Source organism: Periplaneta americana, chromosome 7 (assembly GCF_040183065.1).
Source record: "Periplaneta americana isolate PAMFEO1 chromosome 7, P.americana_PAMFEO1_priV1, whole genome shotgun sequence".
In the NCBI taxonomy this organism is placed as follows: Eukaryota; Metazoa; Arthropoda; class Insecta; order Blattodea; family Blattidae; genus Periplaneta; species Periplaneta americana.
Window position 1 is genome coordinate 166,858,365 of NC_091123.1, and position 19,218 is coordinate 166,877,582.

General features: G+C 35.0%; 1 protein-coding gene across 5 annotated transcripts in view; it reads left to right on the plus strand.

Annotated features, from left to right (window-relative positions):
- The first annotated feature begins 2,391 nt into the window (after positions 1–2,391).
- Positions 2,392–19,218, plus strand: part of Nmdar2 (NMDA receptor 2) — an 825,403-nt gene continuing 808,576 nt past the window's right edge. For all 5 annotated transcript variants that reach the window (XM_069831779.1, XM_069831775.1, XM_069831778.1 and 2 more), the window contains exon 1: positions 2,392–2,566. In XM_069831779.1, the coding sequence (XP_069687880.1) occupies positions 2,450–2,566 (117 nt within the window). In that variant the 5' untranslated portion in view covers positions 2,392–2,449. The remainder of the gene's footprint in view (positions 2,567–19,218) is intronic.

Genomic DNA, 19,218 nt, shown 5'->3' on the forward strand with positions numbered 1-19,218 from the left:
AAATATTAATGTTATACAGGATAATTCACGAGGATTTACCGTCATTTACGGAGCTTATTTCCGAAGACATTCGGGGCAAAAAATGTCATACAAACATTTGTCCTAATCTCAATATTTTGAAAGTTACACTAATTTAAAATTGTTTGTAAAATAACTTTTTTCTTTAGTTCTAAGGGAAAATAATATTACAAATAAAGAATGAACTATTCACAATTTCATTTCTGTAACTAGCTGGTTTTCTGAAGCTAAAAATGTGTTGTCATTTCCTTTGTACAGATTTTGTTTTTCAATTTTTAACTAAAATTGACATCATTCTTACACACTTATCACAAAATTTGTTACAAATCATACGACTTTAGGAAATTGATTTTTTACAGTTTAATTATGCATACTAATGTACAGCCTTAAAGAATTTAGAAGAGTCCCGTGATTCGTAACAGTTGTTGTGATAAATGCGTAAGGAAATGTAATTTTGTAGTTAAAAATCGAAAAAAAATAAATAAATAAAAAATCTGTAGGAAGCAACTATGGAATTCACAACACATTTTTAGCTTCAGAATACTAGCTAATTAAAGAAATGATACTCCTGAATAGTTCATTCTTTATTTGTAATATTCTTTTATCCTTAAAACTAAAAATTTCAATTTAGTGTAATTCTGAAAATATTGAGATTAGGACAAATGTTTGTATGACATTTCTTCCTCAGAATGTCTTCAGAAATAAGCTCCGTAAAGCACGGTAAATCCTCTTGAATCACACTGTACATTCTGGAGAGGACGATATTTATTGGTGAAAAATGAGTAAATTAAAAAAAAATCCTTTAAAATACTCTTTGATATGTGTGGAATGCATTGCATAACATTTTATGAGTATTTGTGCCCGTATCAGATGTTGAAACGTAATTTTTAAATTTCCTGCGCTATGGACTTTTAAATCACACGACCCCTTTATCGTTGTTTCCGGTAACTTCATTTTTTTGCTACATTGCCAGATAAAAATGGATATAATTTCTGAACTATTAAAGATACATGCATGAAATTTAGAACACACATTCTTTAGACTACTAGGAAACGTTTCTCTGTAACAGAATTTTGTTAATAGATTTCATTTTTAAAATATGCCCGTTTGTTTCCAAAAAAAGGAGATAAAAAGTGTTATTAAATTTTAATTGTTTATTTTACAAACGTAGGGACTAACTCAGTTCGTGAGTTTAAACACTTATTATTGTTAATACTGTACTGTATTTTGATTAAACAAAAAGCTAATGAAAATTATCAAACTCAAAATTACGATATCTCCTAGTTTACGTAAACGGATGAACTACTTTTCTTCCCTCCTATACCTAGTAAAGTGATTTGTTTGTATTTTACGCCAGTATCATCGAACTTTAATCGTGGAAAGGGTGTAGCAAAAGGTGTTTCTGGTTCTGAACCACTGATCCAAAAGTATACCCAGGTTAATATTAAAAATGTTAGTAAAAATAAAATGACATCTCGTTGTATAATTAATATCTTATACAATGATGAAAGAGTGATGGAACGGAGAAAAATTCTCTCCGGCGCCGGGATTTGAACCCGGGTTTTCAGCTCTACGTGCTGATGCTTTATCCACTAAGCCACCCCGGATACAACCCCGACGCCGGTTAGAATCGTCTCAGATTAAGCTCCATCTCTTGGGCTCCCTCTAGTGGCCGCCCTCTCCACTACGTCATAGATGTCTATGAACGCAGGACCGAAGTCCTTACATGTGTTGAGGTGCACTCGAATGAGTGACTGGTTGGCCGGGATCCGACGGTATGGGCGCCGTCTTAAATCACAAAGTGATTTTATTACGCATATCATATATATTTTGATGTACCGAAGTACATATGATATTTCCATGCAGATATTCTGCGTCATCATATGATGAAAGAGTGATGGAACGGAGAAAAATTCCGGCGTGGCTTAGTGGATAAAGCATCAGCACGTAGAGCTGAAAACCCGGGTTCAAATCCCGGTGCCGGAGAGAATTTTTCTCCGTTCCATCACTCTTTCATCATATGATGACGCAGAATATCTGCATGGAAATATCATATGTACTTCGGTACATCAAAATATATATCTTATACAATGTCACAGATATTTAAAAAGTTTAAATTAACATGTAAGCCTAAAAGTAGTGAAAATAAACGTCAAATTGAATAAATGAGTCATCTACACGTAGTAGATGTATAATTGTTAAAGCGTGATGGTAATGTTCATAAGTGACTTTTTAACGGTACAAGAATAAATGTCCATGTTTTAAATCTCTTAAAAATAGCAATTGTAATGGAAACGTATCACTGCAATTCTAAATTACATGCGATTTTTTTTCAATATTGTGAACAAATATTTTTTTTTTTTTTTCAGCAATCTTAAACTCGTTGTGCCAGGAGTTCCTCTCCGTAAATGTTTCGGCCATCTTGTACCTGATGAACTACGAGAAATATGGTAGGAGCACCGCGTCGGCGCAGTACTTCCTTCAACTCGCCGGTTACTTGGGGATTCCTGTTATTGCGTGGAATGCTGACAACTCCGGCCTGGAGAGGGTAAGTTTTGCATACACTATTATAAAATGTGATATGTGTATGTATATGTAGTTATTATTTTAAGTTGTACTGGAGAATTTATAATAGATACTAGTGGCTTGTGCAGCAAATTCTGCTGCAAAATAAGTTCGTTAGACGTTCAAATAAAAATTTTTCAAATTTATTTTCAATTAATAATAATTGTCTTTTTGATAGTTATTTGCTTCCATAATAATGAAACATACTCCCTCTGAATGGATTTTTTTAGGCCAAATACATTTTCTTGGACCTATCCAACTTCAGTTTTTGAGTTTCAACGCGAAAACGCAAGTATCAATGTCAGAACGATAGCAGTAGCTATTTCAGGTCATTGTGGATTGTAGGCAAAAATTAAAAAAAGTCAGGTTTGCTAAGCTTTCGAACAATAGCATTTTCGTATAGCTGCTGCATGTAGAACTTGAAATGTAGAGCGTAAAATCATTTTATCCTACTAAGAGATCTTGCTCAAATGATCTGGAGACTACAAAATTTTCTACGCCTCTTATTTGATCAGTAAGTAATACCTTTTTATCTTTCCTTAGGAACTGTAATTTTTGCTATCTTTCGAGCCAATACTGAAGACAATGATACATATCAATATCTACACTATACCGCCATTAAGTATATGAAAAAGACCCAACCCCACTGGGTTAATGAGTATAAAAATATTTGATTTTTAATAACAATATTATTATCTTACTTAAGTTTTATAGTTATATATAGCAGTCACTCAGTAAATTATAGAAATGAAAACCTAAATTAAGATATTCTCTACATTTACCTACATAACTTCAAAACGTTTCACTTTCATGTCATCCATATAGCATCAATATTATGTACAATTAATGAAAAATAGTCGCATTATGATATTAACTATAGTAATATTTAATTTCTGATGGTAATAATGTAATCAAACCACCTCAAGTTTCGTAGATTTGAATATCCAATACACAGCTGTACTCAGAAAATTATACACTGCAGAGTCATCGGGGTAATGTAACTCCGCCTTCCAGGCGCCCCAACCTCAGAAGTGGGTTACAATTAAGCCACAGCCAGGAGAGAAGACCAGAAATGTCGGAAAGACAACCTGGTGGCATTGGATAAAAAAAAAAAAAAAAATTGAATTGAGCTCTAAATATGTCGGCAATCCTTCGTGTAATAGCTTATTGTTTATTGTAGTGTGTGTTTTGTTCTGAAATTGAATCAAGTCGGCCGTGATTCAATAAAATTAGTTCTCAAAACTGACAACAAATGGATTTTGGAAAATAGGAAAATTATGTAGGAAAATTGACATTTCACTGAAAACTACTACGAGTACTTTTCCGGAAAACTTTGGATGCCAGGCATGAAAATGAGGGGTCACTCATTAAAATCTGTTCAGCCGTTTTCCCGTAATTTCCATTACCAGTTCAAATTATATATATAGAGTGAACTTGAACATCGCTAAAAAGTTAAAGTTCAGAATAAATTCCATACAAAAGGGTCGTTTTTTCAGATCCATGACGTAAAGTCGGGGAATCAGTCACAAGGCATCTCACCGTATTGTATTTTGGAAGCAAGGGAGATGTCTTACTCTGCACTACGACTTTTTCCTCCTGAAATAACATAACAAATGATTCCATTCTCTGGTTGCAAATAGCATGTTTGCTGAACGAAATGCATCGAATCATCAAATCCATCACACAAAAGCCATTAATCTCGAAAAGGAAAACATAGTTACATAAGAGCAGAAGAGTGGGCAGATCCTTATCTTTCAGCCGCAGAACTGGGGGCGGAATGTCTCCAGGGGTGGCCAACCAAACCCAGCTCAAACCTCCAGAGTCATATTTGCGCTCTTATGTTTTTAGATTTCGTGCGTTTTTCTATCCGTACATGGTTCCACTTCATACTCATATTATTTTATATACAGAGTGAATAAAAAATATGACTCGGTTAAGAGAGACGTTTTATATGATATTCTTATTGAATTTGGTATTCCCAAGAAACTAGTTCGATTAATTAAAATGTGTCTCAGTGAAACGTACAGCAGAGTCCGTATAGGCCAGTCTCTGTCAGATGCGTTTCCAATTCACTGTCAGCTAAAGCAAGGAGATGCACTATCACCTTTACTTTTTAACTTTACTCTAAAGTATGCCAATAGGAAAGTCCAGGAAAACAGAGAGGGTTTGGAATTGAACGGGTTACATCAGCTGCTTGTCTATGCGGATGACGTGAATATGTTAGGAGAAAATACACAAACGATTAGGGAAAACACGGGAATTTTACTTTAAGCAAGTAAAGAGATAGGTTTGGAAGTAAATCCCGAAAAGACAAAGTATATGATTATGTCTCGTGACGAGAATATTGTACGAAATGGAAATTTATCCTTTGAAGAGGTGGAAAAATTCAAATACCTGGGAGCAACAGTAACAAATATAAATGACACTCGGGAGAAAATTAAACACAGAATAAATATGGGAAATGCCTGTTATTACTCGGTTGAGAAGCTTTTATCATCCAGTCTGCTGTCAAAAAATCTGAAAGTTAGAATTTATAAAACAGTTATATTACCGGTTGTTCTATATGGTTGTGAAACTTGGACTCTCACTCTGAGAGAGGAACATAGGTTAAGGGTGTTTGAGAATAAGGTGCTTAGGAAAATATTTGGGGCTAAGCGGGATGAAGTTACAGGAGAATGGAGAAAGTTACACAACGCAGAACTGCACGCATTGTATTCTTCACCTGACATAATTAGGAACATTAAATCCAGACGTTTGAGATGGGCAGGGCATATAGCACGTATGGGCGAATCCAGAAATGCATATAGAGTGTTAGTTGGGAGACCGGAGGGAAAAAGACCTTTAGGGAGGCCGAGACGTAGATGGGAAGATAATATTAAAATGGATTTGAGGGAGGTGGGATATGATGATAGAGACTGGATTAATCTTGCACAGGATACGGACCGATGACGGGCTTATGTGAGGGCGGCAATGAACATTCGGGTTCCTTAAAAGCCATTTGTAAGTAAGTAAGTAAGCGTCTGAAATAGAATATATTTGTAAGAACTGAAGGTTGTTACTCTCAGCTTGAAGAAGTTTTGTCACCAAACGATACCATTTGAAATAAAGTTTTGTACTGCCCTATATTATTTAAAAGGTGTGTTGATAACGGATGTACTACTATAAGTACCTACCTAAGTTTTTAATTTGTTGTGAAGGCTCATGAATCTCAGGAAGAAAAACTTTTCCAGCAGAGCAACATATTCATGACTAATTTAAAAACATGTTAAACGAATTATTCTTGCAACGAAAACGAATGCTCCCTAGATCAAATAGTCTTATTTTAATTATGTAATATTACTTCATAATTTCATCTGGTATGATATTATGACTGAGGTACCTATGTTGTTAATTGTTTTTATTGTAACATTCGGCAGTAACTGACAGAATACAGACGTGGACAAATTATTAGCAAAATTGAAGATTTTTATTATATATTTTTACAAAATATGATTCTTCAATTTAGGCTACAGTTGACATTTTTGTGTATTTCCAAATAATTAGCCAAATTTAAGATTTGTATTGTGTATTTTTCAAAATTTAACTCTTCAACTTGGACTACATTTCATATTTTTGCATATTTACAAATTATTAGCAAAACTGAAGGTTTTTATTCTATATTTTTACAAAATTAGATTCTTCAATTTGGACTACAGTTGACATTTTGGATATTTCCAAATTATTAACAAAACTGAAGATTTTTGTTTTATATTTTTACAAAATTTGTCTCTTCAATGCAGTTGACATTTTTGCTAATTTACAAATTATTAGCAAAATTGAAGACTTTTATTATATATTTTTACAAAGCTTGACTCTTCAATTTAAACTACAGTTGACATTTTTGCATATTTCTGTCTACTGTAATGATGTAAATATGCAAAATTGTCAAATGTAGTCTAAATTGAAAAGCCAATTTTGTAAACAGAATTGCCATAAAAATCGTCAATTTTGTTAATAATTTGTCCACGTCTGTATAAAAGATCTCGCGTTCAGAGGGGTGGAGTTTGGGGTTTAAGATGGCCTACAAATCACAAGTCATGCTAAAGATGTTTGTTTGTTAATTATTCAATATGGAGTATTGCGCACTACATAGAACTGTTACCTATTAAGTATACATTACCCTAGCTTACCTAAATACGTAATTAAGCCATAAAATATGTACTTTTATGTTACTGAATAATTAATACTGAATATGTGCCGCGTGTATATTTGTAAAATTATTCCATCTCTGACTTTCATTCTTTCATAAAAAACGCAACGCGAATCAGACATCATATTTCAGTACGGTACCTCCAAGTAGCATTAACTTTAACTGCAGTACATATAGCTAATTATTAGTTTCGACAATATTATAAAAGTTCTGTTTAGTCCTACCTTATCTGCATTTGTGCTCAGTCCTCGATTCACTTTTGAGCTTCTGTAATGACAAAGCCTACGTCCATCTAAAGGAAGTACACTTTCCAATGATGAAAGAATTATTTAAATCTATTAAACAGTTTGGTTATTTCCAAGAAGTCGTCGCTGAACGATTCACATCGTTTATAGTTCACTTCTATTGTTACACAACAAGATGGATGCACTGAACGATTCACATCATTTATAGTTCACTTCTGTGAACGATTCCATTGTCTATTGTTACACAACATTTTCAAAATGGCTGCTAATGCTAATGTTGCGCTAAATAAATTTTTGGAAATCCAATGTAAAAGACTGCCTACAGATATTTGGAAAGTTTCAGAGAAAATACACAAATTCAATCTTGTAACACGATTTTTTTGTTTTTAAATTAAATAATTCGCTGGGAGGCATCGTTAGATATATAGGCCACTCTTACACTAAACCTGGAGTAATTTAAGCTTATTAACCAAATAAATGATTATACTTACTGTTTTTATATGCTCACCTGTATGTAATTTCTATTTTATACATATTTCATTGTTATTTTCCATCCAAAGATAATTAAGAACGATGAATATTACTTAATATCTCCTGTCTTTCTTCAAATTGTCTTTATGCCATGTTAATTTTCATTTGTTTTCATAAGTTAACAATGATGCATATTGGAAGCAACATTTAAGAAATTATTTTCCTACACAATCCACGCTATATTCACGTTGTTTTGAAATTATTAATCGAAGATGGTTTGCTTATTGTTTATCACATGCACATTTGTATGTAATTTCTATTCCATACGTTTTTTTTCTATCCCCCGATCATTAAGAATGGTGAATATTGTTCATGCTTGTTTCCTGTATTTCTTAAAATAATGTTATGTGGCATGTTAGTTTTTATTTGTCATTATTTACGTAAAAATGATGCGCCAAAAAATAAAAAATAATAACAATTTCGTACTCACTCCACATCCTATGTATTCACATTTGTTTTTCAGTGATTTATTAAAGAATGTACCGGTATTTAAAAGACTAATAATTTAGAAACCTGTTACATAAATCATCCTTGTGCCAAAAGAGAATGCTCCCTGGACCAAATTGTCGTATTTTGCAGTGGTCGTCAGTACTCGCTGAAATGGGTAATAATAATAATATAATAAAATTATGTTGTACGTAGCATTTACAAACATGTTACATAAATTATCCTTGTGCCAAAAGAGAATGCTCCCTGGACCAAATTATCGTATTTTGCAGTGGTAACAAAAGGAGAAGGGAGAGAGACACCTAGTATTTTAAAGATTTATATCGTTCACTAGATGAGTTGATTCAACTAACCTGGAAATAATGTGAATCGTTCAGCGACGACTTCTTGTAAATAACCAACAGTTTCTTGAGATTGCCTCATACAAACACACAAACATTCTCTCTTTATAATATAATACTATTTAGCATATTATAAACACATATCATATCCGTATATCAATCCGATTGTTGTCCAAGGACTCCAAGGCCGCCTTAAATAGATGCAGAGTCATTTGTTTTATCTCTATTACCGGTATATTCGTGGCTAATCTGACCTGGCCACTATATAAAAACATTGTTATTATAAAACAAAAATATCTCGCCATATGGTATTGCAGAACTCCTGCACGGAAATATTATGTACTTCGGTACATCATAGTAATATCAGTCCTATAAAAATTTTGCATAGAATAAACTTATTGGAAATCGTTTTTAAAGAAACGTTTGTTATGTAATATCTTTCATAAAAATCAATAATACGCGAGATATTTCGATTTATTTAATTCAGGCCCCCTTATAACTCCCGTTTTAAGGGTTGAATTCATAGTCGTCACTTATAAAATGAGGAAAAACTTAAGTAATGAGCGTTTCCTTAGAACTAATTTTAGATCGTATTGCAGAGACGCTACTCATTCATATGCCCGGAGCATTCCCTTGACAACGAAAGAAATATGGCAACATGGCTAGACGTGAGCGCTTTCCTACACTCAATTGTTTTACAGCGCCTTCAAATTGTTAAATCGGCATTATTGTCATACACAAATACAGAAGTAAATATTATAGAGCTAAAAATTATACAAGATGTCCAGAAAGCATTTTACATTAAAGAAAGAAATGAGCTAAGAGAACTAGTTATGAAATATGGAGATATCGTCGAAAGTAAAAGAATTGATAATTGTTCTCTCCAAAAGAAGAAATTGACATGAAACAAAATTGCAGCCCGAGTTTAATGCAAACTCCGGAAATATTTCTGTCAGTAAATCATTTTAATTTATTTTTCAGTTATTTTTATGCTAAACAAAGTGGAAGTGGTATAATTATGCAAATTTTAATAGCTTATTCCTTGGGTAGAATACAAACAAAAATGCAAATAACACTTTGTTGGGACGTGAATACTTTTCGAAAAAAAAAAATGCCACTTAAATCTATCTGAAATGCTGCTGTATCATAATATCTCAAAGCAACCAGTACTTTCAGCAGTGGCGAAATCGGTAAGCCTCATGGTTGTATTGTGAATTGAAATGAGAGACACCAGAATATTCACAACAGTGTTCTTGTCGGAACGGTATCTCCTCTTAAATTGTTGATCATTATACGTCTCTAAAGGATTTTCCGTATCTCTGATATATCTTTTGCTTGCCGAAACTCATTTTCATTTTAATTACAGAACTCAATAAATTAAATTAAATCATAATCATCATCTATTGTATACCGAATCGGCTGATTACAATGCATATGAGGAAACACTTGAGTAAGCTGATAAGCTACCTTATTTGAATAAGTGTTCACTTCAGTGGGATTTATGAATTGGAAATTATTATAAGTAACTGCTTAAGTGTTTCCTTACGATAAGTATTGACTATGAATTCGGCCCTAAATAGAGTATTTTGAATGACATATAGCCTATAATCTAAGTTACAACGAACTTAATTTATATTCCAATTTTCATATAAATCGGTTCAGCCATTATCACGTGAAAGGTAACAAACATCCAGACATAGAAATAAAAATTTCAAAACGCGATTTTCGGTTTCAGGATGATTAATTATACATGTTGACACCAATTATTTTTGGAAAATCGAAAATTACCAGAAAAATTTCGGCTACAGATTTATTATTACTATAGATAAGGCAACAAAGTTGTTCTATTGTACAAAAGAGATTTCAAGATCTGTAACTTCATTAATTTTTCCCTGCAAATCGAGGTGCAATAAACTACAACATATTTTTTTGAAAATTAGCAGACAACTAAAGTTTCCTGTTGTTCTGATATGGGAGTCGGCAAATAGAAAGCTGAAACTTGTAACCATATATCTGTATAGAACAGTGCGTTTAGTAACAGAGCTTTGTTGAAGGAGAATATCTGTTGACCAACATTATACAGGCGCACATTTCGGGCGTTCCTGGTCGTGTGGTTAACACGGCATACGGCCACTGATGTGACAACACAGGACAACATATGACATGGGACAAACTCCCATTCCCTTGGGAGGAAATACATAAATATTTTCTATTATCCATACCGGGAGTCTTACCACAAACTGTTTAATAATAATAATAATAATAATAATAATAATAATAACAATAATATAAATATTGTTCTTATTATCATTATCAACACTATCATCTTTTCTTTATTAGTTCCCATTGAGGGGAAGGGCACGGGATGGGGAATTCTCTATCACGTAGGCCGCTTGGATGTGCCCATTGTACTACCAGGAATGGAATGGTATTATATGCATGCCCTAAGGCTTCCGCGCTGACCGCCTCCGAACTCCCCTACAGTCTTTAGAATCCCTTCACCTTTCCGCGTAGATATCATTCCGGTCCCTCTACCCTCTATTGTACAAAAGAGATTTCAAGATTTGTAACTTAATTAATTTCCCCCTGCAATTCGAGGTGTAATAAACTACAACATATTTTTTTCTAAATTAGCAGACAACTAAAGTCCCACGACCTACATGATCTCAGGAGAAAGCTCAAGATACATGGCACTACCACCAGCAGCTAACATACTTTTCGCGCGATTTAGTCCATACGTCTCATCTTCTTTGTGGCTGCAACTTATAACTAACAGCGACAGAGCCTTAACATTACAACTAGGCAACGTTGCTTAATATATTATTATATTGTACCGAAGTACATATGATATTTCCATGCAGATATTCTGCGTCATCATACGATGAAAGAGTAATGGAACGGAGAAAAATTCTCTCCGGCGCCGGGATTTGAACCCGGGTTTTCAGCTCTACGTGCTGACGCTTTATCCACTAAGCCACACCGGATTCCACCCCGGCGTCGGAAGAATCGTCTCAGTTTTAAGTTCCAACTCTTGGGTTCCCTCTAGTGGTCGCCCTCTGCACTACGTCATAGATATCTATGAACCTAGGACCAAAGTCCACACATGTGCTGAGGTGCACTCGTAATGAGTGACTAGTTGGCCGGGATCCGACGGAATAAGCGCCGTCTTATCATATATATTATTATATTGTACCGAAGTACATATGATATTTGCATGCAGATATTCTGCGTCATCATACGATGTGGCTTAGTGGATAAAGCGTCAGCACGTAGAGCTGAAAACCCGGGTTCAAATCCCGGCGCCGGAGAGAATTTTCTCCGTTCCATTACTCTTTCATCGTTGCTTAAGCATGAATGTCTCGTGTTGTTCTAGACAGCTAAAAAGACACGCACTCCGTGAAGTAAGTAACTTGGAAAGGGGTACAACGACCACATTCCACGGGGTCGTATTATCAACATAGGTAATGCTTTGCCAATACATTTATTCGTAACCTAATTATTGTTAGTAAATTTAAGTAGGATAAATCAAATTGTTCCGACTATTTCCTGAATATAATAATAAATAATTAACAGAAGTTAATAGACAATTTTCACACCCTAACTGGTACGCTAAACGGTTGAAGCTATGATGAACGCTATTGATGAAAGAGCCAATCAGAGTCATTCACCTCACGTTATTTCAATAGCAGACCCGTAATCCCTAGACCAGCGGTCTAGTACAGTGCACCCTCGGGCTAGCGTCTTTTACCCGCGGATAAGAGACTGCACTATGGTGCATCCATAGCTGTTGGCTGGTATGCTCTCTCGCTCTTCCTGCTGCACGACGGGGCATATTACGATACACTGCTTACTCGTCACCCATTTCAGCGAGTGCTGACGATCACTGCTCTAGACGAATAACGTGGAAGTGAACGAAGTTCACCGCAGACCTAATTCGTTTGAGATTTACCACTGTGGATGGTAGTCATCCAGCTCAAGATGCATAAATTATTCAGACTGAAGTACAAGAAAGCTCAAGAAAGAATTTTTCCTTGAGATTACGTTAAAGGAATAGGCTATGTGCTCCGATTCCTTACGATTATTTCCGAAGTTTTACGAACGTGATCATACGTCCCAAAATACGTTACTACTGATGTCAACATAGCATTAGCTTTTAGCGAGCGACGAGGGTGCGAAAATTCTGTAATAACGAATCATTTTAAAGGCTTCGCCTTATTCCTTCAACCGAAATTTCATTTTCACAGCTTCTTTTAAACTTCTCATAATTGTTGCACTTCATTGTACTGAGCATGCATTTAATGTGCTTTCGGTAACGATCTGTTTTCTTTTACCTTCTTTAAAACTTCAATATTTTACAATTAATACACGATCACATAAAGCTACTTTTGCAGCACGTACTGTGGCGTGTAAACAATAGAGAGACTGGAAAAGTAGCGGCTACTCTACCGGCTGTTGGAGACTTTTTCATGCTGCGTGCAGTTCTGAAGTAGCGACGTGCGAACAGGATTCTCATGGTTTGCAGCTGTGCAATTTTTATACTGGTTTTGTTAAAACTTCTTACCAACAAAATGTGGCAGTAATACTTTATATGATTTCTATTTAATGTAGTGTTGAACATGGCGAAGCCACCGTCGTGTCTCAGTCGGTTAAGGCGCTTGCCTACCGGTCTGAAGTTGCGCTCGGGTGCGGGTTCGATCCCCGCTAGGGCTGATTACTTGGTTGGGTTTTTTCCGAGGTTTTCCCCAACCGTGAGGTGAATGCCAGGTAATCTATGGCGAATCCTCGGCCTCATATCGCCAAATACCATTCGCTGTCACCAATATCATCGACTCTAAATAACCTAATAGTTGATACAGCTTCGTTAAATGACCAACCTGATGAAAATAAATTATTTATGACAGTTGCCGACAGAGCACACGTTATCTGCTGATGACACAATTTAGTTTTTAAATTTTCACAGCATAGGTTCAAATTGCCAATATTGCTTATGAAATAGTGCCATTGGTTATTTAAAATGTGTTGAAGAATTAAGAAATACATGCGGCTGCAAATAGACGACCGGCATTCTTTCGCAACATTTGCAGCTCTCCGGTTGCGCAGCTCGAAAAGAAGCGCTTTGCTAGACCTGCACGGTATTTTGGTTCATTCATTCCCCCTCATGTGGTAATTACCCCCCCCCCCAATCGTTATAGCTGGCTTTCGTAACCAAATTTCGCTACCTATCGTAGATCCCCAAGTACATCACGATCCTGGGTGGACACCGGTCCCATACATTGGGACTCGAACCAGTTTAGTGGTAATAATAATAATAATAATAATAATAATAATAATAATAATAATAATAATAATCAGAATGCCTTTTTAAATATGTTAAATCTCTCTTCAGTTTGAATTTAAAGCTGTACGAATTATACCTTTGTGATTGAAACGTCACAGTTTTATGTTGCTCTTTTCTGTCTTTTTTAATATAAATGCCTAATTTACAAAAAAAAAAATGATTTTTTTTGCTTTATTTAATTACTTATCTATTATTTATTAATGTATTATTAAAATTTCCTACAGGTATATTTTAATTTATTTCTATAACCGCTACAATGAAAGCGACTTCACCGAATGTATAGTATTGTCTTTCAGTCAGTTCATATTCTCCTTGCAACAATGAGTGCTGCCGTGCAAAAATGTATAACAGTAAGCGTTTTAATTATCGCTTGTCTTTATTTGACAAGGCAACAATGAGTGCGGGTCTAACGTTATTTTTCTTTCAGTTTTCATTGCGACGTTGTTGTAGCTAGCTAAATATTTCATATCGCGACATATCAGTACAACCAAACACAAAAATGCTCTTTCCATGGCTACTGGGAAGAAGATTTCTTTGCTTCCAACAGTAATTGCAACATCGAGACGAAAATCTCAATTTGCATTCGACTTATGTAAAGCTTTTCTTCCTGCCGAAATCCCTTTTTGGAAAGTGCAAGGTTTTCATAATTGCCTTTTATTGCGTATTTTAGCTATTTATAATGCCTTTTTGCCTGCCTATTTTAATGTTCATAATGTGCAAAGTTTATAATTATAAATTATTGCTTTTTATATTATTTGTGTATTATTTTCTTGTTCTAAGGCCGTGGACGAGTGGAGCACATTCTTGGTTACCATCCGGCTGTACATGTTTGTCGTTCTGGTTCATTGATCATAAACCTGCGCTACTATTTTTCATTCAGTAGAGATATAGGCCTAATCCAAGCTGGCACAACGTAACAATTTTGGTACCGGTACCAACTTCCTAGCTCTGTATAGACTACCACGATTAGATCATGACCGGTACTTCCAGCAAAATTATGAATACTACGTGATGGCACTTTAACCCGTAAGCACACGCGCTGGGGTAAAAAATACCCAGGCGTTATTTTATTTGCTGGCAACACTGTCCATCAATTTTAAATTCATCCCGCGTTTTCAGTATCTTTCTTTCAGATCTTTGTGCATTGTTGTACATATGATTGAATCAGTTTTCTTGTGGCTGCACAAGTTTACACATGTTTATATAAAGACCGGGTAAGAAATACCCCGCGCGTGTGCTTAAGGAGCAGTAGTAGCGAATAATTTTGATAGAGTTCCATTTGTATTTTACATTTCAAAATGGACTTAGAGTCTACGCAAAGTCGTCAAACAGTAGGCTGGCTGGATGAAGAGGGCGAACAAGAAATTATTCAAGGTGAATCGGAAGATGAAGATGATCATATTTCGGAAAGTGAACATAATACCGATACAGAACAGGAACAGGAACAGGAACAGGAAGCAGATAGTAGTGATGACGACTGTGACGACAACGCTCCACTATCTCAGTTTACTACTTACAAAGGTAAAGACGGAACTTCTTGGAGGAAGAGTGTACCACCTCGAAATGTTAAGACCAGAGCGTGCAATATAGTTACTCACCTTCCGGGCTGTAAGGGACAAGCTCGCCAAGCAAAGTTACCATTAGAATCCTAGTCGTGTTTTATAGATGATAACATCACAGATGATATTGTCAAGTACACAAATATTACATCAGATCTAGCCAGAACAACTTCGTTCGCGAATGTGATGCTTCGATAACTGATCAGACTGAGATAAAAGCACTTTTTGGTCTGTTATATTTTGCTGGTGCACTGAGGGTAGCTAAACTCAACGCTAAAGATTTGTGGACAACTGATGGAACAATGGGAATAAACAGTTTCTTCTTTCTTTTGCGGTGCCTTCGTTTCGGCAACATTACTACAAGAGAAATTAGAAAAGCGACTGATAGACTCGCTCCAATGAGAAGTGTTTTTGACTCTATCATAAAGAACTTCCAGAAAAGTTATATAGTTGCTGAATATTGCACTATCGATGAAAAATTGGAGCCCTTCTGAGGACACTGCTTATTCAGATAGTATATCAAAAGCAAACCAGCCAAATATGGCATAAAATATTTGGACTAGCTGATTCCCGCACTTTCTATGTGTTGAACTTGGAAATATACTGTGATATGCAACCAGAAGGCCAATACCGTCAATCAAATTCGCCATCTGATGTAGTCAAACGGCTGATTACTCCTATTAGTGGAACTGGAAGAAATGTTACGTTTGATAACTGGTTTATGAGTGTGCCACTTGCCAAAGAACTTCTCAGTGATCACAACTTAACATGTGTTGGAACTGTAAGACTAAATAAACATGAAATTCCTCCTGAATTTGTGCAGAAAAGGCGTGAACAATTTTCCAGTATTTTTGGATTCCAAGATAGACTGACTCTCACTTCCTATGTTCCAAAACCAGGAAAAGTGGTTCTAGTAGCTTCACTATGTATTATGATGATGCCATTGATCCAGACACCAGAGAGGAAAAGAAACCGGAAATAATAACGTTTTACAATGCTACTAAAGGAGGAATTGATGTAGTGGATGAACTATGCGATACATACAGTGTGTCCAGAAAATCCCGACGTTGGCCACTTACCGTGTTTTTTGGTCTTCTCAACATTACAGCAATTAATTCTTTAGTTATTTATAAAACTAACAATGCTACTTCACAAGGACCAATCATCCGCCGATCATTTCTGAAGGAACTGGCTCTTGGATTGGTGAAAAATCATTTGGCTCATCGGTTGACATTGAAGAATTTGCCTTTGGAAATCAGATCCACTGTTCGAAGAATGAATGGTGTGGAGGAACTAACCCAACCAACACAGAAACGAATGAAGATGTCCTCAAGTTGATGTGAGGTATGTCCTAGGAAGAAGGATCGTAAAACTAATACATCATAGGTGCAACAATATGATTTGTAAAGAACATTCGGTGCCTTCTTGTGATGAGTATGCTGATACCAGAAGTGGTGATAGTGAATGAGTGGACGAGTGATGCCCATAAATACTTTTTCTTTCATTTTTACATTTGTGTTAGCACTGAGATCAAAAATATAATATTGTGGTGTTTTTTTGTGGAAGACTTTCACTCAAAGTTAGTATTCATATGATTAATTGTTAAATTAAAAAGAAGTGTTGAAATTACTTTAAAATATTCCTAACAATTATAAAATTATAGCATTTCAGTATTAAATATATTTTGTTGTTAGTAACACTTTATTTATTTTGGGGTAAAAAATACCCAACGCGTGTGCTACCGCTATAAAATAATGTGCGTGTGCTGACGGGTTAAAGAGTTAAACAAGAATATATAGAAAATTATAATAATCTTAAATAAGCAGAGTTGAGCAATGTGAGTGTTGTTTGTTGTTGTTTAGTCTCTGATAATAATAATAATAATAATAATAATAATAATAATAATAATAATAGTAATAATAATAATAATAATCACCACAATCATCAGATTCATCATCATTGTTACCATCAAACATTAATATAATTATCATATATTTTGTTATAGATTAGTTAATATTTGCTTGCCATGACTGTTTATTTATTGATTTTTGTTTTACATTCCGATGTTACATTGTGCTGAATAATGCATTTACCTCTGATTGAGGTATCAGAGAAAGAAGAACAACATTGTATACATCTGAAGTCTGATTAGTGTAATGTGTAACTAGTCAGCTATGTATGCAAGATAGGGAAAGGAACTGGCCATCCTACCTCACTATCTCATGGCCTAGTTCCCTCATGAGTGATGATTGTTGGTGTCACTTATGGCGTCCAGACCTGTCTTCGGACAGTTGACTAAACAACAACAAACACTCACATTGCTCAACTCTGCTTATTTAAGACTATTATAATTTTCTATATATTATTGTTTAACTCTTAAAGTGCCAATCACGTAGTATTCATAATTTTGCTGGAAGTACCGGTCACGATCTAATCGTGGTAGTCTATACAGAGCTAGGAAGTTGGTACCATAATTGTTACGTTGTGCCAGCTTGGATTATATCTCTACTGAATGAAAAGTTGTAGCGCAGGTTTATGACCAATGAACCAGAACGACAAACATGTACAGCCGGATGGTAACCAAGAATGTGCTGCACTCGTCCACGGCCTTAGAACAAGAAAATAATACACAAATAATATAAAAAGCAATAATTTATAATTATAAACTTTGCAACTCCGAAACTAAAATAATTTACTCATACGTATAAAAATAACATAAAAAGTAAATAATTATGATTTCAGCCTCATTATAACAAAATAATAACGAACATTTTGATTTTATCAAAAGAAATATAATACTTTTATGTTCAGGAAACAAAAAACAATATTTGTACTCTGAAAATATTCGTTCTACGTTACAAGACGTTACTGGGAAAATCTGCAATATATGATACAGTATTTCTTAAAACCCATAATTGTGTTCAAGAAAAGTTTTCATTTCTATTGTAATGACAGCTAGGAAGTTCGTATCGTAATTCCGATGTTGAATTTGGATTGCATAGCAGCACGAGATGTCAACATTTCAGCCATGAGGTTTAAAGTAACAATTCTGTAAAAGACAGCTCAAAGTAGCAATTACTATGTCTTTCGTGCTATCCACTGACTACTAATAGTTTAAATAAATTCAATTTTAATTGCTACTTTGCGCAGTATTTTACATAATGTTTACTTTAACCTCATTACCCATTTTTTGACTTATACCACTTCTGCTCTCAACCGCTCATTTAACGAAGAATAATCGGGGAAAAATAAACTTGTTACACTTTCCTGTTTGCATAATTATTTAATAAATGAGTTTACTTTTTGGAATCGTGCATAATATTAACATTACGTAAATACTACAATAATAACAGGATAGCTTACTGTTTCCAGAATCTAAAATATTGATATACATTTACAATATTCTTCAAACTATTCACAACTGTACACAGATCCACAGAATGATACTATGCGTTGTGTATGTGAATTGCGTATCGTCTGTAGCAAGCGGTAGCAGGGCGAGAGCGTGTGGCATCTATATTCCTCGCTATACTCAATTGAAATCGACTGTTTTGGTACGAAATTTCTACCTATGGTGATATAGTGTCCATCTTGCTGTTATTCTCCAGACGGCAAACACCACTGTTTTGTTGTGCTAATAGCAAAGAGGAAAGTTCAGTGGAGCGATTCACGGCCACTTGAATGTTTCTCGTTTTATAACCCATTTTGTAAATTGATGCATTTTTGTGTAAATTTACTTGGCTTTTTTTTACATAATACCAAAGTCTAGTATATACAGTCACGAAGCTTGAGTTGTGAGGACACTAGGAACAAAAGACTTGCTGGTACTATTTCGCATTGTCTGTAATGAGGCGATATTAGCGATCCTAGTGGTTAGCAACTATCTATGGATGCATATTTACTACATATTGAGCTTCGTGACTGTATATATTAGACTGTGATAATACTACGGCAAAGGGATCGGTACTAAGAGGTTAAATCAACG